Source organism: Miniopterus natalensis, chromosome 18 (assembly GCF_054644295.1).
Source record: "Miniopterus natalensis isolate mMinNat1 chromosome 18, mMinNat1.hap1, whole genome shotgun sequence".
NCBI lineage: Eukaryota > Metazoa > Chordata > Mammalia > Chiroptera > Miniopteridae > Miniopterus > Miniopterus natalensis.
Window position 1 is genome coordinate 19,132,286 of NC_142098.1, and position 27,947 is coordinate 19,160,232.

Here is a 27,947-nt window from a genome sequence, read left to right on the forward strand (position 1 = left end):
AGTCACAAGTAGTGTAAGAAGCCAGGATGCCACAGAGTCACAGAGGGGGCTCAGAGCCGAGCTCCTTCCAGGTTTGTTTCTGCTGCAGCTTCAGCATCTGTGTCCTGCCCTGGCTTCCAGCTGCCTCATATGGGGAGTTCCCCATGGCACCAGGAGAGTGAGAGTGCACTGAGTTTTCCGAGGCAGAGCAGGTTCCCCCCACTTGCAGCACAGGCCTTTGCTCCTTGTGAACAAAACCCTGGGTGTGTTGTGACCTCCTAGAGTCCGCTCCCAGAAGCTGTCTGATCCCCATGTTGCTGGCACAGGGTGCCCACTGCAGGCTGCCCTCAGAAACCCGAGGCTCAGAAAGTGGGATGGTGTAAGGGCTGGCAGCAAGGGCTCTGCCATCACACAGGCTTGGATCCAATCCCACTTCATCGATTCTAGCAAGGTGACCTGGGACGAGCTTTCCCATCTGAAAATGAGCACAAAGGATACTTATAGTTGTGGTGGGACCTAGGCAATATTAGGGGTATAAAGTACTTAGTGTGGTGTCTGGCACACAGTGAGTGCTCCATATATTAGAGTGATTGCTATGTTAGCCAATCTGAGCATAGGGAAGACAAAACTGTATATAAAATGGAAATCAAGGAAATAATGAATATGGGATTCAGCAAGGTGGTTGGGTGAGGGGAAGCATGGGAACAGGTTGGAAAAGGACCGTTTTGCTAAATGTCAGTTATTGGAAAGTTTCTAGCTTTTGAGTAGAGTCATAGGTTCTCAGGTGCTTATTATGTGATTAAAAATATACATCTACTAATGCACGCTTATGAATATGGGACATACAAAGATCATATGTGAAGTGTGTCATAGAACAAAAGTTATATTAACCCAGTAGTATGTACTCGATGCTCATTATAGTATATATAGATACTGACACAGATATATAGAGATCACTGAGGACCATAAAATAAGTAAATAAGATCATCAAGTTTGCATGGAAAACCACCACTGAATTCTCTAAATAGCTAAAGAAGGTTCCAAATCTATAGACTACAGACCTTGTCACAGGGTAAAGGCAGAATTGCAAAGATATGTCACTTATATATTTTCTCAAAGGATACTAAAGGTGCAACTTGTTGTGAGGGAATGCGCTTATTAATTTCCAATGTTCAAAGAGGTCCTCGCACTGGAAAAGGTTGAGAAAGCAGCTGTCACCCACTCCCAGCCCCCGCCTCTCTGCCGCCCCCCTCCCTCCCCCCCACTGGCCAGGTCTTGGTGAAAACCCAGGAGGGCAAAGATCTTAGACATAAGTCATATCTGGTCCCAAGGCTCCCAGCACTGAGATGGTCTTGTTACTGGCACCTACTTGGGTTTCTTCTCTGAAACTAGCCCCACCCCTCCCGGGTGTGCCAAGTGTTCCTGTAAGCCCGAGTTGCATGCCAAATGTTCTGGCCAGGATTGGGAAACAGTGAGAAAAACTACAGAGCAAACACAGGACTAAGACCCACGTGAAATTCATCAATAAGCAGTTGGTGCCATGCCCTGTGGAGGGAAAGGGGGCATGTTTGGGATACAGCAGGTTCTTCTTCACCAGGTGTTGAGCAGAGAACTTTTCTCATGCCAGTGCTTTCTGCTCCCTCCCACCTTACCACCTTGTGGTGGACCCTGGAATGAAAAGGTGGTGCTGAGTTGTGGGTTTGAATTAAATCTTTACCCACCAAATGGCCCTGGGGGGAAATTTCAAGCTGGCTGAGGGCTTTTAGGGAAGGCCTGCCCCTAAGCTCGGGGTATAAATTAAGAATGCAGCTGGGGTCCCTGCCCTCGCCCATTCCTGTCTCCTTACCCCGAACCTCACTGTCCTATACCAAATGGGACAGCATGCCCAAGCTCCATCCACATGCCCCACCCCACCCCCTAAGCCACATCTAGCCGCTCTCATGTCCAGGTGTGGGGACACCAGTGGCCAGCCCCACAGTGGACTGATGATCCTGAGGAAGAGGTCTGTGCAGGCTCTGAAAGCAGGGAATTCTGAGGTTCCAGGTACCCAAGTGGAAGGCTAGGATAAGACGAGTGAGGCATCTGGAATGCAAAGTTTAGGGAGGAACTCCTTCTCAGGGTCACCCAAGGCCATGCCCTAGTCCTGGCTGGGTGGTATGTGCTGTGGCAGGGGTGTCTCCTTGGCCCCAATTCCTCATCCTGTGTAGAGGTGCACAGCCCGAGGACAGCTAGAGCGGGACGCTTCCAACGATAGCCCAGGACAGGGGCTCCAGGTGCCTAGATGTAAGGGGGCGTCAACTTTAGGGAATACTTTCCTGGTGATGAGACACCAGATTAGAATTAAGTATTTGCCCTTCCCTTTTCTGTGCATGGTTCCCCCAGTTTCAGCCTTCCTTTGTTCTTCAGTGTAAGAGGACCAACTTAAGACTTTCAGGTTGAAAAGCTAGAAAGTCCCTGCCAAACTGGGATGAACTGGTCACCCCCCCGGATGTCCTCCTCAGCACGTCGCCTGTTGTCTCACCTAGAATTAGCGTTCAACAAATATCTGTACAATGAGTGAACATCAGGTGGGAGAATGGACTGGAATGACGCACATCAAAGTGTGATAATGGCTGGCTGTGGACGATGGGGGACAGAGGGGACTTTAGCTTTCCCTGCAATACGTATCTAAAAAAGACAAAGCACAACTGACGAGATGGACATTGCCCATTGAGAATGATGGGTGCAAAGATGCTTGTTAAAGACAATATCCTCATTTTAAAATTATTTAATTGACAAAAAACCCAAATGGAATCCTGAAGCTGGTCTCCCAACAGACTCCCCAGACCCTCCCCAGGACAGTGTCCACTCCTCATCGTTCCCCCTTGGGCTCAAGCCATTCAGGGATGTGCTCCCATTTCTACCAGGGCCTCTTTGCGGTTGTAGGTGGGGCCATGGACCACCCCTTCCCAGACACACTGCCTCTGCAACCACCTCACCTTCTTCGGAAGCACATTCTTGGTGATGCCCAATGCCATCCATGTCCGCCAGACAGAGGAGCTCTTTGCCACCTTCGAGGACAACCCTGTGGTCGTGACCACTGTGGGCTGTCTCTGTGTGGCCTACGTGCTGGTGGTGATCTGGGCAAGGAGGAAGGATGCTCAGGATCAGGCCAAGGTGAGATTGTATGGTCCTGGGGAATGGGAGGGAGGAGCAGGTGTGAGCCCTTGCAGGAGCTCCAGGGGATGGAGCCCAGACGGGGAGCCAAAAGGCTAGTTGCAAATCTAGGCCTTGATCCCTGGAGTCATCTCAGGCAAGTTATCACAAGGATTATGATACTGATCATTTATTGGGGATTTACTATATGTTAGGCATCACCCCATTTAATACTCACAATAGCCCTAAGAAGAAGGTACCGTGTTGAGAGTCCCCAAGACCACTCTCAAGTTCAAAAACTTGCTAGGACGACTCACAGAACTCTGAAAAGCTATTATACTCATGATTATGGTTTATTACAGTGAAAGGATACTGATTAAAACCAGCAAAGGGGAAGGTCCTCTGGAGATCAGACGAGAGCTTCCAGTTGTCCCTTCCCAGTGGAGTTGCATGGACAGACTTAATTCTCCTAGCAATGATGAGTGACAATACATACAAAGTATTGCCATCAAGAAGAGCTCACCTAAGCTTTGGTGTCTAGGGTTCAACTGGGGGTCAGTCACATAAGTATGCTGCGTGCAAATGACTAAAGTTCATTGCACAATCTCCAGCAAACCGCCCCACTCCTGCCCAGGGGTCAAACTGATACAGCAGGGCCCAAAGCCCTCACCATAAATCACATTGTTAGCATAGACTATCTGCTGTGGCCCATGGCTCCAGGTATTCAAAGATACACTTACAATGCTGGATCTTCTGAGAACTTGCAGGTTATCTTTCAGCATCTGGACAAGAGCCAGCCCTTTCTTTGAAACATGCAGGGTTTTGGGCAACCCAAGCTTGCCGAGATCACCCTTTACTGCACAATACCTCTATTGTCTTACAGAGGAGGCAACCAAGGATCAGAGAGCACAATTAACTGGTCGAAAGCCACCCTCCCGGGAGCCAGAATTCAAACCCTGAACTGCCTGACAATAAGACAGGTCTGAGGATAGAAACAAGATGAAGCAACAGATTGTGCAACAAATTGCAACAACAAAGTTCTGATTAGTTTTCCAATATATGCTCCATGTGTGACACACAATGAGCCTTCAATAAATATTTGTGAGTGTCTGAGGGAGCACGTAAATGAATGCAAGTACGCAGTTGCAAAGCTCTGTAACATTTCCATCCTTTGCCCTTCCCCCACACAGCACCACCTCTTGGATGTTAAGATGATATGACACTTAAGATAAATAGTTGCAGCATTTATACTGCTGCTTTTGATTCACCCAGGGGATTAAACGTTAATGCTTTAAGTGCCTCAGGTGTAGGTTGGTTCCCTTGGGGGAAGCAGACTCTGAGATGAAGTGTAGCATGCAGGGTGTGTATCAAGGAGTGCTCGGGATCAGCCCATGGGAAGGCGGGGAAGGAGACAGGATGAGCAGAGGGAGACGTTGAGCTGGAATGCAGCCCACCGACAGCCCGGCTGACCCCAAGGAGAACTCCAGAGCTCTCCAGAATTGAGTTGAGATGTCCAAGTCTTGTTCACACCCAGGCACCACATCAATCTGTCATTGGATGCTGGCCTCCCCAGGAGGGTACATGACCTCAACAGAGGTGGCTCTTGCATCTCTGACAATAGCACCTCAGCAACTGGGGCAACACGCGCCCTCCATTGATAGGAGATCTGGGCAGCTCATCATAGAGCTCTCTGCAACCTCCAGCCAACTCCAGCTTTTAAAAATATTTTTATTTTTTGCTTAACCACCTTAACACTCATCCCTTTTAAATTCCCTTAGAGGCACAATATGGTTATCAAATGCTATGAGAAATTATATATAAACAGAGTTTGTATCATTCACCAGATCAAACATCAAACGTTCTCGGCTTACTACCCAGTTCATTTCCAATTTGATGACTTTGGGTCATATTTAATAACAAATGTGTTTTATACTTTTTATTTTAAAAGTTTTTATTTTACTTGTTCTCACCTGATGGAGTGAATATATAGCATACGTAATTTTGCTTTCCCTCTGTAATTGTCATGAATGTCCAGCTCACTCGTGGCTGCTGTACAGTGGATAAAACCACTGAGTAGAGCCCTCCTAACTTAATCTTTCTGTCCAGGCGAAGGTCACGGTGCTGGAGGACAATGACCCCTTTGCCCACTACCACTACCTGGTGACAGTCTACACTGGACACCGGCGAGGGGCAGCTACTTCCTCGAAGGTACCTAACTACGCAAGATTCCTCAGTCAATCAGCATGTCCCACTCAGCAGAGCACTTGCTAGTCCATTGTTGGGTTTCTTTCGCACAGTGGCTTTGGTGCTGTAGGGTGTGTGTTTTTTAATCTCTTGCTTTTTGTTTTTTATAGGAAAGGACTCTTTTGTCAAACAAAATATCACCATAAGCCCCAATGTTTAAGAAGAAAAAAGAGATGTGGGTTAATGGAGCGTTGGGGTCTAGCATGGTGCCACTGGTCGTCCCTCTTATCCTTGTCAAAGAATAACTCAGATAGTTAGTTGGTAACCTGCATGCAAATTTGCTCACATATGAAGAACAGTCAGTAAACTTATCAATGAATAAAGGGAAAAAAGGAATTTACAAGAGAGAGGGGAGAAAGGAAAGAAAAACGCCCACCATTTTGAAAACAACGAGTCTTAAATTACATTGTTTAGGTAAACTGATTGGTTGGCATCTAGCTAAGAGGTCAGACTGAGCCATCTGCCCTTGAACAGGCTGACTAAAGGTAGTAAAAAAACCCCAAACATTTCACTTATTCATGGGTTCTTTGAAATCCTTGAACATTTAGCTGTGGGGCATAGAGCAGGTTGTCTCTGTAATGTCTCAGCATCTTTAGTTAAGCCTGCCCTGCCCCGTATCCCTCATCAGAATACCTTATCCCTTGCAGCAGCCTCCAAGGTTCCTTTACCGAAACTGAGGGCTCCAAGGAACACAGGTTGAGAACCACTGGCATTTTGTATACGGTCCTGGAAAAAGCTCCATTTTTTTTTCCTTCCAAAAAAATACATTAGGCTTCATTAGTGCAGGGCATTTATCTGTTGACTTTTTATTTTTAATCTTATTATTTTTATATATGTATATGTTTCTTATATTTTTAATTTTTATTTTAAAAAATTGTCTCATTTTTATTTATTGCCGTGTCTTAGGTCTTCAATCAGCTGTATAAAACAGAGTAAGCGCTCAGGAACTATTTGTTAAATAAACGTAGGAATCAATTTCATCCATATAATGAAACAACCAACTCATTTCTGTTTGACACTGAAGAGTCAGCCTTAACAGGAAGTAAAACCTGTGATGCACAGGGCATTTCTCTTCGTGGAGAGTTGCAGTCACATTTCAATCGGATATTGTTTTAGTTTTATTTCCCCTAGCACAGTGGTTCTCAACTAGGGGCAATGTTGCCCTGGGCAGACATCTGGCAATGTTGGAGGCATTTTTGGTTGTCACAACTTGGGAGATGCTACTGGTATCTAGTGGGTAGAGGCCAGGGATGCTGCTAAACATCCTACAATGAACAGAACAGCCCCCAGAGCAAGAAATTATCTGGCATTGAAAATCCATAGTGGAGAAATCCTGTTGTAGGAGCAGACTCTGAAACAAGGATTCGAGTGCAAGTAGTGGATTTGAGGGGATCCTAAGATGCCCCTGTAGGGAAGTGGGAAGCAGACATGGAAGAGAAGGAACCAGTAAAGAGTGTATTATTAACTTGTTACTCTTCTGGGAAACTAGAGCCTAATCCCACTTGGGGACCCTGGAAAACAGTAAGAAATGTGGGCTTCAACATCATCCCAACAGAGGGCTGGGGGAGCTGGGGTATTTATACACCAATCCCATTAGTCATTCACAGAGGATGATTTACGGAGGGGAGGGGAGGGGAGGGGAGGGGAGGGGAGGGGAGGGGAGGGGAGGGGAGGGGAGGGGAGGGGAGGGGAGGGGAGGGGAGGGGAGGGGAGGGGAGGGGAGGGGAGGGGAGGGGAGGGGAGGGGAGGGGAAGAGAGGGCCATGCCTTGTTACTTTTCCTCGGCTTTTGATACTTCCAATGAAATACAACCATTGGGGCTTGGTTACTATGGGGAGTTGGCCATTCCTTGTCTGGATTTCAGGTGACTCTCACCCTATATGGCCTGGATGGAGAGAGTGAGCCCCACCACCTGTCAGACCCTGACATCCCGGTTTTTGAAAGAGGAGGAGTGAATGTGTTCTTACTCTCCACCCTGTTCCCCCTGGGGGAACTGAGGAGCCTGCGGCTGTGGCATGACAACTCAGGGGACCAGCCATCCTGGTGAGTCAGGGGTGCGAAAACCACAAGAACCTACTAAGCCCTAGGCCAGGGCGGGGCACTGTGCATTTGCTGCCTTGCCGATCCTCACAAGCCTCTGCAAGACACACAGAATGGATCCCTATTTCACAGACAAGGAAACCACCAATCCAGGGGCCACACAGATTTGAGTCAGTATCTAGGAGAGAAACTGGAAGTTGCAGCCTGGGGTCCAGTTGGTAGCCCCCCCACCCTTGGCACTTTTGCAGTATCAACCTATCATTTAGCTCCTTGTTTCCCCATCTATAAAATGGGGACAGATGCCTTTCTTCAAGACAAACCCTGTGCAATAAGAGAAGACTAAATGAGACACTGAGCTGATTCTCTGGCAGAAGAAGCTGCCACTGCTGAGCACTAAGCCAAGGCCATCTTCACAATGGGACAAGTACTGTTACTATCCTGTTCTACAGGTGGAAAGATAAGTGACTTGCCCAAAGTCACACAGCTGGCAAGTTCAGAGCCAAGACTCCTCTGCATTCTGTCTGAGGTCAAAGCTAGTCATCCAGATGAGTGGATTCCAGCCTGACCACCCATCAGCGGCTGGCAGCTTTAGAAAAACACAGCATTTATATTGCTGTCTTTGATTTACCCGAGGGATTAAACATTAATACTTTAAGAGCCTCAGCTGTAGTTAGTTCCCGTGAAGCAGAATCTGAGATGGAACTGAGCATGCAGGGTGTTTATCAAGGAGTGCCTGGGGTCAGCCTCTGGAAAGGGAGGGAAGGAAACAGGATGAGCAGAGGGAGGAGAGTCTTAGTGCAGCCCAATAACAGCCCGGGTGACACCCCCCCTGCCCCCCCAAGGGAGCTCTGCAACTGTCCTGAGTTGGGTTGAGATGCCCAGGTCTTGATGATCATGCCCAGGCACTGCACCCATCAGTCACGGGATGTCAGCCTCCCCAGGAGGTTGTGTGACCTCAACAGACGTGGCTGCAGCATGCCTGACAGGGCTGTTCTCCCTGAAGTGAGAAAATGCATGTTAAGAGCTTCTTAGTATAGTCCCCATTATGCAGTAAATGCTCAATAAAGAGTGGCTACTGATATCATTACTATTCTTATTGGCTCTAAGGCAACAGGGAAATTGGCTGCTGCTGGATCTGACATTCCAGCAGAGGTGAGATTATTTCATTTCTTCCCTGGGCTTCAAAGACTAACTCAGGTTAGAAGATACAAAGTTCTGAGTCCAAGATAGATGGTAGGCTCATTCTCTGGGTGGGAAGAAGCCTGTAGTAGGGTCAAATTTTGTGTACTTAAGTCTGCACCTTCCTGAATACACATATTTAGACAGCTGGGCTTTCCTCACTTGTATCTGGATGCTGGCCTGGGCTTGCTGCCCTGTGTTGGGGTTAATAGTTTCAGAATGCACCCCCTTGCAGCATATCTGTGAAAACACAGCAGACTTCAACAGCTGGCTCTCTACCCTGGCCGAGCTCCCCACATGAGGCCAAATTCACCCACTGATCGGGGCATTTTGATCAAGTCACCAAGAACAGTGAAGAAAAATAAATCAAGTATCCATTTACAGGAGCTCTTGTTCTTAGGCTCAGGTTTGCAAAGGTGTTACCTTGTCCACAAAAGCGTGGGTCCTTTCTCCAGGTATGTGAGCCGGGTGCTGGTGCACGACCTGATGATGGGCCGGAAGTGGCATTTTCTCTGCAACTCGTGGTTGTCCATCGATGTTGGAGACTGTGTCCTTGACAAAGTATTTCCAGTGGCTACAGAGCAGGACAGGAAGCAATTCAGGTACTTTTTCCTTCCTTTTTAAGCAAATGCTCTTTACTTTGTTCTTTCATTCCTCAGAAGTTGCATCACAACCCAGTCGCAGTCAAATAAAATCACATTTCAGCTATCAGGACTGGGTAGCTTTGAGTGTGTGACATTAATGACCGATCAGTTCTTCTCGTTGGGATTGAAAGGCCCTGGAGGGACAGAGTTATCTTCGGGGTGGTGAAAATGGTTGAAACAGTTATGCAAATTTCCACAGAATATTTTTATGAGAGTGAACAGACTAATTTGAGTGGTGACTCAATATCTGGCCGTCTGGGGCTTCTTCTTCGTGTTATTTTACACTAGATGGATATTCCAGCGTTTGTCACTTTGCTTTATTTGCTTCCTTCCACATCTGTCTCCACACACATAAAAGCAGACACAAATGTACACACACGTACAATGCCATAGATTGCTGTTTATTTTATCTTTTTTAAAGTGGTGTTACTCATTATGTGTTGCCTTTTTTCTTTAACGATATAACATGAAAATCCTTCCAGGAGAGTACGTTTAGGTCAAACTTTCCTTATTGTCTCCATTATATTCCGTAGAATGAATGTCCCACAACTTATTCAACCATTCTCTTATCAGTGGGCATTAAGTTTCTTTCCAATATTTAAAACTCAAGGGGCTTCACACAAAAAAATGGCAAGTATGGAAATACTGAACCCGCATTCCTGCATGACACCAATATGCTGGAGCTGTGTACCAGCCTTCCTCTTACAGGGCCATATGCTCTCCAGTTTATCACAGTCCTCACCACTCCCTATTACATTACTTCCAGCCCACTTCATTCATTTACTTGACTTACTTACATCTACCTGGGCCACTTGAAGCATTTGGGTTTGTGACCTCTACTTTAAATGGCTTTTGAGTTAGGTTTTTTTTAAAAAGTCTGTTTCCAGTGGATTTACAGAAATGTGACTTTTCCTCCCAGCTGCCACTTGAGCAGCAGCTCAGCCTCCAAGGGGGAAAAATTCTGAATCAGAGAGACTTGGACCCCAAGACATGTATAACAAAGACATGAGATGGACTGCAAAGTCCCATATGCCTGCTAATGACTTGCTGCATGACCTTGGATAAGTCCCTCACCTCGTCAGGTCTGACTTCCACATCTGAAAAATGAGTTGCTCAATGTGCCAACCCCAAAAGGGACCTGTGCAGGTCCCACGAAATGATGTAGGTAATATACTTAGCATGTGAGTGGCTCAGAGTAAAATGCCCAGTTGCAGGAGTAGATATTATCCTCCAACTGCACCAAAACGTGAGATGCCTAAAAACTAGACAAGGAACTCTGTACAGGCAGGACCATGTCATTCCTCCATGAATCCCCGGTGCCCCGCAGAGCACCGGGCACATAGCGCTAGGATCACCAAATATCTGTTGAATGAGTAGAACAATCATGTGGAAAATCACTGCCATTGGCCACTGACCTCTCTCTTTATGCACCTTTACTCTGAGTTCAAGCCTCCCCCACACCCCAGACTAACGGTCCAAGTACTGTACAACCCTAGAGGGTGCTGGCACTGACCAACAAGAATAGAGTCAGCTGGGAACATCAGCTCTGCATACTCTGGGCCCGGGAAGAGTTCCTGTGGTTAAACTACATTGTATTCATAGAGAAATAATACGGACTAAGGAGAATGTGGCACCATTTTCTGAGATCCTGTCTGTCAATTTTAATTCTCTCAAACTGAGTCTGAACCCAGAGCCTGGGATTTTTAACCACTATCTTTTAATGCTCTAATGATAACAAATCCAATAATATTATAGTTATATTATTACATTAAAGTTGTCACAAAAATAACAATTGCTAACATTGATGAACACTCACCTATACGCCAGCTACTTTGCCAAATGCTTTACAAAAATTTTCACTTTTAGTCTTTTCAACTATCTGGTGAGGCAGATTCTGTTATTACCCTCATTTTACAGATGGGTAAACTGAGGTGCAAAGGGTAAAGTGACTTGCCTGAGGTCACAGTAAGAGGATTCCAACCCACTCTGTCCATAGTCCCCATCATTAACTCTAAGTGATGTTGTATTTCTTTTACAATAGAAAAACAGATGATAATTCTTAGAAGCAAATCCCACCCTCTCATCCCAAGATTGTTCCAGAGACCAGTCTTCTCCCATTCCTGTCTCCTTAAATGCCTGTCCCTCTCTCCCTGCCTGTCCACAGCCACCTGTTTTTCATGAAAACCTCCATGGGCTTCCAGGATGGACACATTTGGTATTCCATCTTCAGCTGCTCAGCTCAGAGCAACTTCACCCGTGTCCAGAGGGTGTCCTGCTGCTTCTCCCTGCTCCTTTGCACCATGCTGACCAGCATCATGTTCTGGGGTGTCCCCAAGGACCCAGCTGAGCAAAAAATGGACTTGGGTAATCTCCATTGTCTTGACATTCAGGGCTAGTGGCTGGTGGACATGAGCTGTCGCTGCCCCAGAAATGCCACACATTTCCAGAGCTCCCAAGACCACCCTCAGTTTCAATAACTCACTAGAAGGACTCATGGAAGTCAGAAACACTATTATACTCATACTTATTACAGAGAAAAAAATACAGATTAAAACCAGGAAAGGGAAGAGGCTTATGAGGCAGGGTCCAGGAGAGACCAACCGTGGAGCTTCCAGTTGTCTCCTCCCAGTGGAGTCGTGGACAGTGCTCATTCCTGATAATGATGTGTGACAATACAGAGAGTATTGCCAACCAGGATGCTCACCCAAGCCTTGGAGTACAGAGTTTTATCGGGACTTGTTCACATAGACGTGGCTGATCCTCTGCATGTCTAACCTTAGCTTCCAGCCTCTCCAGAGGTTGAGGTAATACCATGTGGCCAAGGTCTCCACCATAAATCACACATTTAGCATAGACTTTACAGTGTGGCCCAAGACCCCTGGTAAACAAAGGTGTATCTACAAGGCAGGACATTCCAAAGGCTTAGCGGTTACCTGTCAGGGGCCACTCAAGGGTCAGACCTCTCCTTGGGCAAGGTTAATCCTTACTGCACAGCCGCCTCCTCCTGGAAGGGGTAGAGGAGGCGCTCCTACTGACCCTTCCCCTCCCTCTGCCCCAGGTAAAATTGAATTCACTTGGCAAGAAGTGATGATTGGACTAGAAAGCTCTCTCCTCATGTTCCCCATCAACCTCCTGATTGTTCAGATCTTTCGAAACACCCATCCTCGGGTCACTAAGGAGCAGAACACTGGGAAATGTGACGGGGGGTCTCCCAGTCCAGTTCTCTCACCACAGCCCATGAAGAATGGCCTTCTGACACCTGAAGTGGTGACCAAGGTATGTTCTGAACTGTGATGGTGTGGGAGGTGCTCCACCCAGGGCAGAAGTGGGGGGTAGGGGTGGGGACTAAGGCCTGGGGCCTGACAACCCATGTTGTCTGACAGCAACAGTCATCAAGATTCACCAAGTGCATATACACACACACATGCATATAAACATGTATACCTATACATGCATGCATACACACAGACCACATGTGAGCCATACACAGAAATACATACATATACACACATCTACACATACACAATTTATAAATGTTTACACACATACACATACATACATAGACAAACACGTACATATACACACACATGCATACACACACACTTCTGGGGTACCTACTATGTACAAAATATTACACCTTCATTATAGATCACAGACTGGAGTCCCATAGAAGGGACTCCCTCTGCACTCATGCACTCAGTAAGTAAGCACTTATTGAGCATCTACTATGTGCTACACTTTGAGGAATACAGCCTGGAAAGTACCAGTTCAAATCCTAGAAGAGGGATATTACAGGTGGCAAATGGAAGCTCAGGATGGTCCAACATCATGTCTCAGTGGGTAGAACTGGGATTCAGACCCAGACTCTCCAGCCCCACATGAATGATTTTGACCACTTGGCTGCCCCCCTTACCTGTAGCTTACATCCCCTTATCCTAGCTGATCTGACTTGCAGGATATGTGGAGACTTGTCAGCTCCCTGTTTAAAGCTCTGAAGTTGCCATCCCCTGCCTCGGGCTGGGACTCAGCAAACTTGATGGACATCAACCAACTACTGGCCTTGCTGGAAGATGTCATCTGTCTGCAGAACATGGCAGGGCAGATGTTCTGGGAAGAAGCCAAAGAGAGAGAGGACCCGTTAACACTCACTCTTGGGTCAGTACAAGTGAAAGGTAAGTCCTGATGTTTCTGTGCTGACAGGGGGCATGTTGGAGCCAGGTGGAGACAGGACTGAGGGCCATGTCTATATCATTAAGGGGTCAAGAAGTCCTACCAGAGTCTCCCTCACTGGCCTTCACTCCAACCACTTGCCACTACCTCACTCTCAGTACCATAGGCACCCTGCTCTCCTCACAATGCCAAGCTGCCTTTCCACTAAAGGCTTTCACACAAGCTGGTCTTTTAATCTAGAATGTTCTTTCTCCTCTCCTCCCTTGGCTAACTCCTACTAAGCCTATAGTATGGGTTTAAGCATCCCTTCCTCAGGGGAGCTCCAGCCACGTGCTCTTTAGCCCAGAAGCTTCTCTTACATTGCTTTCACATTGTTTGTTGCCAAATCATGAATTGTGTGAAGAGTTGCTTAAAGTCTACACTGTCCTTCCTGGAACATGAGCTCTGTGAGGTGGGAGCCATCTGACCATCTTGTCTCTATTGATTCTCCAGTGCCTGGTCCCACGCAACACATAGAAAGCATGCAACAAACACGCGCAAGGTGACCTTAGCATAGGCGGTCATTATGGAATGCACAGAGCAAAAGGGCATGTTCTCCTGCATTTATTACGAAGAGCACTGGCCAGCCTCATAACTTGGGCCACTCAGAAGAACCATGTCTGGGTACTGGCTCTGCCATTAATGGGCTGTGTAATCTTGGACACGTTGCTTCCGTTCTCTGTGCCTCGGTTTCCTTTTCTGTAAAGTATTTGGGGAATGCAAAGTCAAACCAGGCCCATTTCCAAATGTGTGGAAGACACAAGATGATGGATAGGGCAGTAAAAAACATTAAAGAACATGGACTCACAGAGGGACAAAGCTATTCCTTCTCCACTCTCTTCCAATCCTTCTAATGAAGTCAAGGAAAAGACTTAGCTTGGAACTACTGTGTCCTTAATACTGCTTTTACGCGTGCTCATCTCTGTTGGCAGACAGGTAGCGGGCCTCAAACTCAGGGCCTTTTGAGACAATGTTCAGCTAGAATTTGGTAGCATGGTTTCATTTTTATTAAGGTCCATATATGGCACATTGTTCTGGCTTGAACTAGTCTCTGACTCTCCTCATGTCCCTTTCCTGTCCACCTTCCACCCGGGTCAAAGCTGCCAGTGTTTAGACGAGGCTGTCTAATAGCACTTCCCACAGTTCTAGATCTGCTCTGTCCAATATGACAGCCGCTTGGCACCTGGGGCTGTTTAAATTAAAATCAATTAAAATAATGGAAATATTGATCCACTAGCCCCTTGGCTTGCTGCAAAGACTGAATTAGATCATAAGACACATGCAGAACTTAGGCCACAGCCTGACACAAAGCAGGTATTCAGTAATGGGTGCTACAATTGCGAGCACTGGCATCTTTCAGAAACGTTGCCAGGACGCTTGCAACAGGAACGCTGTTGATGCAAGAACCTTAGCTGAAGCTTCAATGAGGGAGTCGCAGGTCAGGAGGGCCTGAGGGGAGGCTTGCGTCAGAGGGGGGAGGAGCCCAGTGTTGCCCTAGGCCTTCACCAACACCTAGTCTGAGCCAGCCAGAGCCTTTCCACATTCACTTCTCACTAGTGGCTGGATAAGGATCATGGGGTGGGGATGCTGCAGGGCACCTGCTGCTCCAGGAGAATGTGCCCCTGGGCACCGGCCTCCCACCTCAGGGTCCAGGACCCAGGCCTGGTTCTTAGTAGTGATGTCAAGTTTCCCTTAGAATGCACAGGAAATAGTGGAAATGCACAGGAAAGAGTGGAAATGTTCAAAGTTCTTTAAAGCAAAAATACCACTAAAAAAATTTGTTTAGGAAGCAGAAATTTGAACAAACCAACTGTAGAAAAACATTCATGAGATAATTGGTGGAAACTTGATCAGTGACTGGATATTTGATGCTATTAAGAGATTATCATTAACCATTCTAAAGATTGATCATGATACCCTGGGTGGTTTTGTTTAAGATTTTTTTTTTTTTTTTTAGAGAGGAAGGAAGAGGGGGAGAAAGAGAAACATCAACATGAGAGCAAAATATTGATCCACTGCCTCCTGAGCCCACAACCTGGGCATATACCCTGACCGGGAATGGAACCTGCAACCTTTCAGTGCACGGGACGCCCAATTAGCTGAGCCACATGGGCCAAGACTTGGTTTTGTTTTTAAAAAGGGACTTTATGTTCTATAGAAGCATATTACAAAATTTAGTGATGTGACATGAGGTTTGGAATTTGCTTCTAAGTCATCCACGTGGAGAGAGTGGGTGAAGTACAGGTGAAACAGGAATGGCCATGAGTGGATAATTTTAAGCAGTGGGTATAGGCAGTTCATCTCATCATTCTCCCTACTCTTGTAAGTTTAAAATTTTTCACAATTGAAAAAGAGTTAAAAACAAAAGATTAAGCCCTAGCCGGTTTGGCTCAGTGGTTAGAGCATCGGCTCTTGGTCCCAGAGCACTGGCTCTTAGGTTTCGGCCAAGGGCACCTACCTCAGTTGCAGACTCGATCCCCAGTGCCGGCTGGGGTGAGTGCGGGAGGCAACCAATTGATGTGTCTCTCTCACATCGATGTCCTCCCCCCAACTCTCTCTGAAAAAGCAGTGGAAAAAATATCCTGGGGTGAGGGTAAAACAACAACAAAGATTAAAACTGACCATCTTTGGCACCAGGCGAACTTGGGTTCAAATTCAAATCTTGTACATATTAAGAGTATTTGCAGATGAGATAACACTTTGCCTGGGATCTTCTTTAAGGTACTCCAGGAAAAGTTGGGGGCAGAGTGAAACAGGATTGGCAAAATGTTGGTAACCGTTATGACAGGGTGGTAGTTGTCATTTTCTTCTCTTCTGTCTATGTGTAAGGAAATTTTGAAAATGCCCTTGATAAAACGCTCAAAGGAGAACATTCAAATCCTAACTGGCCGAGTGAGCCTGGTACCTTACCCCATCTTTCTGGACCTCAGATTTCTTGTGGCTTGGCACACAGTATGTGCCTGATGCAAAAAAGGCTGTTACTAACACTATTGTTTTTATTGCAGGCAGTCTGCTGTCACTCAACACCAGGGGATGCTCTTTCTCTCCCTTGTCTTCCAGAAAAAATGCAATGCCTGACATGTGGGATGGGCCCAAGCGACCCTTGGAAGAACAGTGTGTACAGGCAGTGTCTTTACCTTCAGCTGGAGCAGGTGGAACAAGAGCTGCGGCTGGTGGGGCCTCAAGGCTTCCCCCAGTGCCAGAGCCATGCCCGGGCTCTCACGCAGCTTCAGACCCTAAAGGGCTGCCTCAAGGGACAGCTGGGCACTCTACCTCCAGCACAGACCAGGTAATCCACTCCCCTGGGTGCTGAGTGGGTGGGTACCTGACTTCCACCACCCAGCCTGGGGCCTGTGGGGAGAGGGCATCCAAGCAACCCTGGAAAGATGCTCACCCAGATAGACCCAGGCAGCAACAACTCAGGATTCCAGCACAAATTCTGGGCTGGAGGCGTTGAACAAGAAGGCATTTATATAGCCCTTTGTACAGAATTTTGCAGCTTATAGCCCTTTTTAAAAAATATATATTTTTATTGATTTCAGAGAGAGGGAGAGAGAGAGATAGAAACATCAATGATGAGAGAGTCATTGATTGAGCCCACAACCTAACCTGGGCATGTGCCCTGACCGGGAATTGAACCCCGATCGCCTGGATCCTAGGTCGATGCTCAACTGCTGAGCCATGCCCAGCCGGGCTATAGACATTTTTAAGTGGGATATTTCCTAGCTGTGAGTCCTTCGACAAGTCCTTCAACATCTCTGAGCCACAGTTTCCTCCTCTGTAAAATGGGAATGATAATGCCTATCTCCTGATTCAAATTTAAAACAAAATACATTTTTTAACATAACCAGTGAAATTTGTGTCGGGGAGAAAAAATGTTACTCTACCCTTCAAGGTTCTTCTGGCTGGTTTGATAAACAAATTGACATGAGACAGATTAGCAGGGGGAAAACAAATTAAGATTTGGTAATATGGATATCTCCTGCATACATGGGAGAAACACAGAAAAACTGAGTAACTCACCAAAACAGCAGAAGCCATCACCTTAAATACCACCTTCAGATTAAGACAAAAGATGTTAGGGGTGGGGAGTCAGTTACGGGGTGGGGGTGGGGGTGGAGGTTACCAGGAAAAACACAGTAAACAAGAGTAATAGTTATGAAAATTTAAGTCCTGCCTTCTTCGTTGATAAGTTCCAAGGTTTAGATACCCTCCTCTTCCTGGTACAGTGAGGAAAACACCCTAACAAATGGTGATTTTCTTTTACAGATGTCCTTTTACAAAGGGTAACTTCTTTCTTTCTTTCTTTCTTTCTTTCTTTCTTTCTTTCTTTCTTTCTTTCTTTCTTTCTTTCTTTCTTTCTTTCTTTCTTTCTTTCTTTCTTTCTTGTTTTGTTATAGAAATATACTTATTTATTTTTTGTTTTAATTTTTTCTTTATTTTATTTTTTCCCCACCACCATTTATTCCTCCTATACCCTCTTCTACCTCCACCCAACACCCCCTCCCCTGAACCTGATTTTCAGAGTTTCTCCCTCATTTGCTCTTTCTTAAAAATAACCACCCTAAAATAATCAATATCCCCAAAGAAGCCTATTTTTGGGAGTGGTGAACTCTGTTGCCCTTCATTTGAATACAGACAGGTTATTGATGAATTAAGAAATTATTGTTAATGTTAGGTGTGATAACAGCACTGTAACTCTGTAAGAAAATGACCATTTTTGAGAAATATTCTGAAGTAATCAGGGATGATTTTACTTAAAAAAAAAAAAGGTGGAAAAGGTAGGGCCCAGCTAGTGTGGCTCAGAGGCTGAGCATCGACCTAGGATCCAGGAAATCTCAGTTCGATTCCCGTCAGGGCACATCCCTGGGTTGCAGGCTCGATCCCCAGCAAGGGGACATGCAGGAGGCAGCGGATCAAGGACTCTCTCATCATTGATGTTTCTATCTCTCTCTCTCCTTCTCCCTTCCTCTCTCTGAAATCAATAAAGTTATATTTAAAAAAAAAGAAAAAGGTGGGGACCGATGAAATAAGTATGACAAGGTGGTGGTGGTTGTTAAAGCTAGTTCATGGGGATTCCTTGAGCTTGCTGATTTTTGTATGGAGGAAATTTCATAATAAAAAAAAAATCTAAAAAATTATATAGTACCAGCCTTCTATGCTTGCCATGAGGAATAATGGAGCAGATATGTGTAAAGCACTTCACATAGGGACTGCCTCCTGGTAAGCCGTGAATAAATGTGACTTCAATAGAATATATATAGTGTTAACCTAAAACTTAGAAGGCCAAATTGAGAAGACACAAGGCTTTATTTGAGATAAAAAAGAATAGCTACTCCAGAAGCATGGATTCCAGCAGAAACCCAAATATTGCTCCAATTAGGAGGTGAAGGCAAGGGGTACTTATAAGAAAGGGAAGAGGAATAATTACATGAATAGAAGGAATTTCTATGAGTGTTAATAAACTAAGAAAGGCATTTCTATAGATGCAGATAAGCTAACATAGTGATGCTAATTCTAAAGAATGTCTTTGATTTTCATGCCAATAGTCATAACATCAGCTTTCCTGTTTGCTTTGCAAACAGTTGTCTGGAATACAGTGTTACTTTAGGCCCAGTCCAAAGGTTATTTTGCCCTGCTTTAACATTCCAAAGGGTTGAGGAGTAGGATGTGCCAGGCAGTTCCTCTGGGATGGTAACTCTGACTCATTTTTGAAGAGGCTCAGTTTATATTACTTTTACAATATGTAAACTGGCTAAATATAGAACAGCCCTTTGAAGTGGGTACAAGATATAGAGGAGAAAACTGAGGGTCTAAGAGGTCAGGGAGCTTGGCCAAGGTCACTCAGCTGATGGGGTGGAGTGGGATTTGAACTTGAGCCCTGGCAGGTGGTGTCACCCTGACTGTATCCACTTTCCATTACAGCTCCCAGAGAGTAAGGAAGCCCCCTCGAGGTCTGCCCTGGTGGTGTGTCCTGGTGGGCTGGCTCCTGGTGGCAGCCACCAGCAGTGTGGCAGCCTTCTTCAGCATGCTATATGGCCTGCACTACGGGCGGACCAGTTCCCTCAAGTGGCTCATCTCCATGGCCATCTCCTTTGTGGAGAGTGTGTTTGTCACCCAGCCCCTGAAGGTCAGGACCCCTTACTTTCTCTCCTGCCAGTTTCCTTGTCCTTACTTCAGCTGTTCCTTCACCTATTCATTCAATAAACCTACATGGAACACCACCTCTGTGCAGGTCCCAGGGCAGGAACAATAATGAAGACAATCACCAGGAGGACCCAAGTTCTTGGACACTCACTCTGGGCCAGGCTTAGTGGTTTTCTGAGATGCAGGCATTTCATCATCACAATCTCCCTCAGGAATGACCTTTCTTCCATTTCATAGATGAGAAAACCCGAATTAAGAAGTAAGGTCATTAACATCCTGCCCTAGACTACACATGTGAATAGAAATAATACCAAATTTCCTCAATTCTAAGATACTTTTGACTGTAAGAAAGGCCAGCAATTTATAGGAACTTGACCTTCAGATAAAAAAACCCCGTCATTAAATGTGTACAACAATTGGAAGATACACTTCTATTTCTGAAATGTAAAGTTACTGTTGGAGTGGAAGAAATACTGAGCCCCGGCCTGGAGTTCAGGATCACAGCTTCCCCTAGAAAAAAATCAGGTGGTAGGAATACTGTGTGTGTGGGTTGGGTAAGCTGAAGAAAGGAGGGGACATTTTCAGTGAATCTTTACCCCTATGAGACTCACCAAATCCCCTACCCACATTCTACCCTTTGGTCCTCTGCCCTGTCCTGAACAGCCTTCATCAGAAGACTTCAACAATTCCTGACACCTCCCAATCTAGTCTGAGAATTTTAAGAACAGAGTCCTGGGCCTTTTTGTCCCCAACTAAACCACAGAATCCTATTATATTTGTGTACTGTAGGTACTGTGGGGGAGGAAGAAACGTTCCTCCACCCTCAAGGTTCTTTCAGCTGGCCTAATAGTTAAGTCTACGTGAGACAGATTAACAAGAAAAAATAACCGAATTTAATACATACATACGTATGGGAACCAGATATACACAAAGGAATCAGAGAACCCACATACATGAGAGGTTCAAAGACAGAGAGGGAAAATGACGCACATATGACATTCTGAGCTGAGGGTCTCCTTGGGGCTACAGAGGAGAGGAATGTCATTGCAGAACATAAGAGCAGATATTCAGCAATCAGAAGTTTACCCTGCCCTACAAATAGGTCATAAAAAGCTATTTCCAGTATTAACTCCTACTATGGGCAAGGCCCCTAATTTAAGTTATTTAAGAGAGAGGTAAAAATTTATCGTGAGCTTGCAGGGTCCGGATTCCCTCAGCTCAAAACTATTCACATGCCAAAGAGAATTACTGGAGAGGTCTGTTCTGAACCCTTATAGCAGAGATAGTGATGCCGCTGTAACAACCTGGTTATTATTTTACAGGAGAGAAGGAAAGGGAAGGCTAGATATAGGCATGCCTTTTATACAGCTTTGCCAAAAAGCTGCATTTAACACTCCAAGTCTGTTCCCCACTGATTGATGGGGGAAGGGACAGGACAAAGGCAGTTTAGACGCATGCCCAGTGAGGTGTGAGTGACATGGGATGATGCCTACCTGCTCGCCCTGCAGTCACACCCATGAGGGAGTCAGTGGCCAGAATAAGCATGGCCACTGCAAGTGCACGTGAATATTTAAAACTTCCAAACAGAGGAGGTTCTCTCTCTCTCTCTCTCTCTCTCTCTCTCTCTCTCTCTCTCTCTCTCTCTCTCTCTCTCACACACACACACACACACACACACACACACACACACACGGGTGCCGGGCCTTCTTGGCTCTCCTGTGGCAGGGGGATATGCTCCCCTGTGCCCCACATGGCACATGGCCAGGCTCTACTCCACACATGGACTAATAGACTTTAATCTGGCCTAAAAGCTGAACCACTCGGCTGCAACATAGAAAGAAAACTCTGGACACTGGCCTTGTTTCTGGCTCTGCTGGAACCCCAGCTGCACCTGGAAAAGGGCTGGCTAAAGGGGCAGGGGGCTTTGGAACCCAGAAAATGTAACTCCATGCCGATAAAATCTTCTGCCACATCCCATCTTTCCCTGAGAATCTTAGAAAATTCACTTTCTGAAGATATTGCAAGAGCTTCACTTCACTCCCACTGGTGGCTGGAAAATCTGGCCCATTAATCCCTCCTGCAACGACAGTATAAGGGAGCTAATCACTTAATACAGGAGCAAAGGGAGGGAGGAGGGAAGAGTAAGTCACCACACTAGAGGTACAAGCCAGGTACACACAGGCCCTGACCCTCACGCTTCATAAATATGTCCCTTCTCTACAGAGGATGGGCTGGTTCCCACCTGACTTCCCCAGAGTGTGGCTCCTGTGCCCAGGACACAAACGTGGCCCCAATTACACCCCCTTTCAGACCAGAGGTTGATAGAGAGTTTCCAACTTGGGCTTAGGGCTCACAGTGGGTATTTTCCAGGTGCTGGGCTTTGCTGCCTTCTTTGCACTGGTCTTGAAGAGCGTGGGGGATGAAGAGGAGCCTATCGCCCCTCTCCTGGGATGTCTGACCAGCCCAGGTAATGGTGCACATATGCAGGCAAGGGCCTGGAAGCTGAGAAAGCCCCAGAGAGCCCCTCAGCCCTTCTCCCTTGGCTGGGGAACCATCCGCAAACCATCCAGAAACAAGTGGCTCCTTCACTGTCCCCTGAGCAACCTTACTCCTTCCCCACCAGGGCCTTTCTCTCTGGCCTAAGCGTGACTCCTTGACCATAAGAGGCACCTTGGGGCCCATGCTCTGTGTTGGTTATCATTCTCTGTATAATCCCAAACAGCTTTTTTATCCAAGGCTCAGGTCCCTGGCCTTTAGAATGAAAAACGGAAAAAAAAAAAAAAAAAAAAAGAACAAGCTTGTAGGTGGGCTGCGAAGAGTCACTGTAAGTTAGAGTTCTAGGACAGGAGTCTGCAAAGGATAGCCAGGGGCCCGAACCTAGCCCACCCCCTGTTTTTGTAGTTTTACTAGAACATAGGCAAGATGAGCCCTGTTGGAGGAGCCCCCTGATCATACCCCTTCCCCCAACCTGATTTCTCACTTCCCAATCGAAACTCCTGAGGGTGCTGACAACAAGAGAATTACAAAAGCAAACAAGCAAAGAAAACAGAATTAACACTCTTATAATCTATGCAGAGATCTTGAGCTTCAGAGAAAATAAAACAGGATCTAACAAAAGCTCATGTATCTACATCATTATGCAGTGCAGTTATAACCCCCGAGTGGGCCTGTATTCTTCCACTCTACATTAGGGTTTTGGCTTCGCAGATCCAAAAGTCCATTAAAATCTTCTTCCCGAGACAAGAGTAATTTTTCTCCAAGGAGAGGCCAGCCTCCAGACTAATTAAATATTCATTAAGTCATTCCTTTGGCAATTATTCAGGGAGTACTTGCTGTGTGCCAGGCAGTGGATGGCCTGGGAACATAATCTACATGAAATCTATTCGTAATGTATAATTCATTGATTTTAGTAATTTATAGAGTTGTGCAACCATCATCACAATTAAGACCTGGAATAGCTTCATCACCCAGAAGATTCCCTCTTGCCCATTTGAAGTCAATCCCTGTTCCCACCTCAGCCCCAGGCAATGGGATGGAACAGGCAGCTTGCCCTTGGGATAAATAGCCCATGTGGGGAGACACATTAAATAATTAAATACACAAGTAGACATGTAAGTGTGAATTGTGATGAGAACTGGGTGTGGGAGAATAAGAGAGTGCAGGCCTCTCCACTGAGGTGGTACCTAAGTTGGCTCCTGAAGAATGGGGGCAGGAAGGGATTGCACACTGGAATGTGCAGAGGCCATGAAGTGGAACACAGCTTGTCATTTTATAATAATTATTTACAGTGTGGCCGAAGCATGGGGAACTGGGGGGGGGGGGGGGTAATGGTGCAAGATGAGGGCAGATAGGTGAGTGGGGAGCAGGTCATGCAAGGGCCTTGTAGGTTCTGGGTCAATGCTAGGGTTTCAAAGTGTTTTAAATAGGAGAGCAGCATGGTCTGTTTGTGATTTTAGTAAGATTACTGTGGCCACTCTTGGAGATCAAAGGCATTAGGTCAAAAGTGAAAGTGGGGGCCCTACCCGGTTTGGCTCAATGGTTAGAGCGTTGGCCTGTGGACTGAAGGGTCCTGGGTTCGATTTTGGCCAAGGGCACATACCTCGGTTGCAGGCTCAATCCCTGGCCCTGGTCAGGGCATGTGCAGGAAGCAACTAATTGATGTGTCTCTCTCACATCTATGTCTTTTTTTCTCTCTCTCTCTCTCTTTCCCTTCCACTCTCTCTGAAAAGCAATGGGGGGAAAAATATCCAGGATTAAAAAAAAAAAGTGGAAGTGGGGAGGCCAGTAGGAAGAATATCGCAATGGTCATGTGCTAGCAGTGTCCTTGTTTTCACAGACCCCTCTGCCTTGTTCCGAGTACGAAGAAACAGCAGAAAGGATGTCTACCAGCCGCCACTGGCCACTGACATTGAGAAGATGAAAACCACCCAACGCAAGGAACAGAAAGCATTTGCCCTAATTAGAGAAATCTTGGGTAGGCAGCCAAGATTACCCACGAGCAATCTTCCTGTCTGCAGGTTCTCAACACAGACTTGAAAAGACACTGTGCAACCTTTGATGAGCCCCACACAGCGTCTTGGACATTTTCCCTAGATACCAACTCACTCCAGCTTCTCCCCTACACTTAAAATCCTTCAACTGTCCTTCATGACCCTTAGGATCAAGTCCAAACTCCGTACTGTGGCTCCACCCATACCATGTCACCTCTCTGAGCCCCTTGTGTCCTGAGCTCCAGTTACACAGGATTCTACAGCTCGTGGGACACCTTGCCCACTCCTGACCCCAGGCATTTGGCCAGGCTGTTCTATCTAGTCTGCTGGAACGTGCTTACCTCTCTTCCCTATCTTTTCTTCTGGCTAAACCTCTTATTCTTTCATTCTCAGCCCAAAGGCTATGTCTCTGGCCCTCTGGCCAAGAGCCTTCAAGCCTCAATGTGTCTTAGTCTGGGTTCCCCAGAAGCAGATTTGGGTGCAGCTGGTTGGTTTGGGGGGTGATTCTGGGAAGCATTGGTAGGGAAGGGGGAAGTGCAGGGGAGAGAAAAAAGCCAATGGAAAGTGGGGTGATGAGTGTGTTCCATGTGGACAGCTGGGGCTCAGTCCTGCTGGGGACCTTGGTGGGAGCATGTAGTAGACACCCCAAGTTGTCACCCACCAGGTCACTGGTGAAGGCTGCTCCTAAGGAGAGCACTGACCTTGCAACACTCTTAGCCTGCCTTCCCACTGGCTGAGCATGACCCTGGCCAAGGCAGAGACCAGGGGGGCTTGTACAGAAGGAGTAGCATGTGCAGAATGAACAGTTCTGAGAGGTGTGGGCAGATTCCTGAGAAGTCATCCTGGGGAGGGGTTTCCATGATGCAGATTCCCAGGCCCAGAGCCCAGAGATTCTGATTAAGTAAGGCTCCTCATTCCCCACATGATTCTGTTGTCCAGCCTCCTAAACTAAATCTTTTATGGGCCCTTACATCATACCAGTCTCCTACCAGACAGGTGAGCTCCATGAGGGCAGGGAACACATCTAACATCTTCATAACTCTATCCTCAACATTACAACACGGAAATTGCCCCATTTTTTAAAAATTCTATTTAAGAAACACATATAACATGAACTTGCACAGGCACTATTTTAAATGCTTTGCAAATATTAATCTCTTGACGCCCTCATCACAACTCTGCATAATAGAACTATTATCCCCATTTCATAGATGAGGAGAGTAAGGCACAGAGGGGTTAAATCACATGGGATAGGAAGTGCCGTAGCCAGGATTTGAACCTAGGCAGGAGGTTCATGGTCTATGGACTCTATTTCTTTCTGTTGTCTTTATAAAAATCAGTTCCATTGCCACCAGAGGGACAAGTAATTGGTCTACAAAATCTCAAGTGTTTTGATCCCATGCACTATCCTATTTCCTGCCCTGGGCTTCATGGGAGTCTGGGACTCTGCCTGACCAGGTGCTGTGCTTCCTTTCCCAGCGTACCTGGGCTTCCTGTGGATGCTGTTGCTGGTGGCCTATGGACAGAGGGACCCCAGTGCCTACCACTTCAACAGACACCTCGAGCACAGCTTCACCAAAGGCTTTTCAGCTGTCTTGGGCTTCCAGGAGTTCTTCACATGGGCCAACACCACCCTTGTGAGAAACCTGTACAGTCATCACCCAGGTACTGTCCCCTTGTCCCAGGGCATATGTCAGCCACCTGGTATACCCTTCTTTCTAGGAACAGGTGTGGGTCTCTGTCAACATCAGCCTTATAGAGAACCAATAACCATAGGACCATATGCTTGAAAGAAGAAACAGTCAGAAGACTGTGAGTGCACAGAGAGGGACCCTAACTCTCCCTTGATGCAGAGTGGAGGACTTCCTAAGTGAAAAGTAACTGGGCATGAATTGGCTAGGCGGAGATGGTGTAACCAGGCAGAAGGAACAACATGAGAAAAGACAAGCCTGAAACACCGTGGCACGTTCTTGGAACTACAAAGTGTTGAGTGTGGCTACAGTAGGGGATAGGAGCTGAGTACCAGTGAGAAGCCAAGCAGAAGAGAGAAACGGGCCAGATCATGAAAGGTCCTGAAGTTATATTTTATGCTCAAGGAAATGAGAAGCCATTGATGGTTTCTACATAAAGGAGTAACATAATCAAACTTGTGGTACAATCAAGCTTCCAGAAGGATCATTCTGGGAATGTGGAATTTGGAGTAGAGGGTGGGTAAGTTAGTATGTTGGGGAGAAATAATGGAGCTGATGCAGGGGTGAGGGGCATGAGAGATGGAGAGACAGGGATGGATGGAGACAATGAGGAAGATGTAGAATTGATGGCCTTGAGGAAAAGGGTACAGATAGTCTTCAAGTTGATGTCTGGGTGGTAAGGATACTTCTAAGAGAAGTCATGCAGGAAGTAGATCAGGTCCAGGGTGGGGAGACGGTGATGAATGTAGCCTGCGGTTGGCCATGAACTACTCTTGGCTGCCTCTACAATGGGTACACTGAAATTTAAGTTAGCATCCAGGCCAGGGAGCTTGGAATGTGTTGAGATGATTTTGCTTGCTAGATTCACCCACCTATTTTCAATCTTCAGGCTTCATCACCGACGGGAACTCTAAACTGGTTGGCAGTGCCCAGATTCGCCAAGTGAGAGTCCGGGAAAACTCTTGCCCTCTTGCCCCACAGTTGAGGGCTTCTCTTGATGGGTGCCGTGCACCATATTCCCTGGATGCTGAAGACCTGTCAGACTATGGGGAATGCTGGAATGCCTCCAACCTCAATAGCGGCAAGGGCTTTTCCCAGGCTTGGCAGTACCAGAGCCAGAAACAGCGCCGAGGGTATCCCATCTGGGGCAAACTCACTGTGTACCGGGGAGGAGGTTATGTGGTCCCCTTGGGGACGGATCGCCAAAGTGCAGCAAGGTAAGAGTGACTTGACTCGTGCAGCAGAGGAAAGCCATTTGCTGGAGTCCAGATCTGATTGGCTTGTGCAGGCTTCAAAATAGGGCTGAGCCAGGCTCATTCATGTCATTGGGGGGGATTCAAGTCATATTTTCAGGACCCTGAAAACTGTGCAGTCTCAGAGTTGGAAGGGAAGTGCCCCTTCAACATTTTGAGCCTAATGATCTCAGTCAGGTGGCCTCTGCTAGAGCCACATAAAGCTGTCCACCAGGCAAGTGAGGAGTGGTTGAGGCTTAACCTTATGAAGAATCATGCAGGGTCTGAGGCTTTATCCTACTTGTATGCTAATGAGCTAGCCTGTTACTGTTCAGATGAAGACAGGAGACTTCTGCGTTAGAGACAGAGGACTTTCTTAGAGCAAAAGCAATAACAGAGCTTCATGGTGATTTGAGTCAGTCCCCTCCAAGGGCCATGATAGATGCTTGCATGTGATATGAGTTGCAGGACCAAAGGAGAACAGTGAGCTTGGAAGTGTTCACAGTTTTTACAGAGGCAGAAGACTGCTGTTTGTCCAAAGAAAGATACTACCTCATTCCTCAAGGGTGGCCACTGCAAACACAGCCCTGAGAAATGACCTGGGTGAAGCCCAGCCAGGGCCCGGCATTTCTGGAACACCCAGATAGGGATGCTCGGGGCCCATGCAGACTGCCTCTCTCAGTGCACTCTAGAGTCAGAGAGCCCTAGGTTTGAAACCCTGGCACTGCTCCTATTAGCTGTGTAGCCCTAGTGTCTGCCATTGTATTATTACACACTGAGGTTGTTTATGATGGCATGGCTACCATCCTGCCTACAACACAGGTATCAAACCCCTAAGAGAACAATGGGCAGGGGTCCTCTGAGATGAAGGACAGGCTAAGAACAGTCTATTCTGATCATCTCTCCCTGCTTCAATGTACCAAGCAAGACGCAGACCCACAGAAGCATGGCATATTTT

General features: G+C 46.6%; 1 protein-coding gene across 1 annotated transcript in view; it reads left to right on the forward strand.

Moving 5' to 3' along the window:
• Positions 1-27,947, forward strand: part of LOC107525345 (polycystin-1-like protein 2) — a 54,840-nt gene that overhangs the window by 13,750 nt on the left and 13,143 nt on the right. Inside the window, exons 13-25 of the mRNA XM_016197492.2 lie at positions 2,905-3,135; positions 5,221-5,322; positions 7,222-7,400; positions 9,032-9,178; positions 11,385-11,584; positions 12,279-12,496; positions 13,176-13,392; positions 16,490-16,718; positions 19,355-19,559; positions 21,947-22,043; positions 23,913-24,050; positions 25,546-25,731; positions 26,647-26,974. Coding sequence (XP_016052978.2) covers positions 2,905-3,135; positions 5,221-5,322; positions 7,222-7,400; positions 9,032-9,178; positions 11,385-11,584; positions 12,279-12,496; positions 13,176-13,392; positions 16,490-16,718; positions 19,355-19,559; positions 21,947-22,043; positions 23,913-24,050; positions 25,546-25,731; positions 26,647-26,974 — 2,477 coding nt within the window. The remainder of the gene's footprint in view (positions 1-2,904; positions 3,136-5,220; positions 5,323-7,221; positions 7,401-9,031; positions 9,179-11,384; positions 11,585-12,278; positions 12,497-13,175; positions 13,393-16,489; positions 16,719-19,354; positions 19,560-21,946; positions 22,044-23,912; positions 24,051-25,545; positions 25,732-26,646; positions 26,975-27,947) is intronic.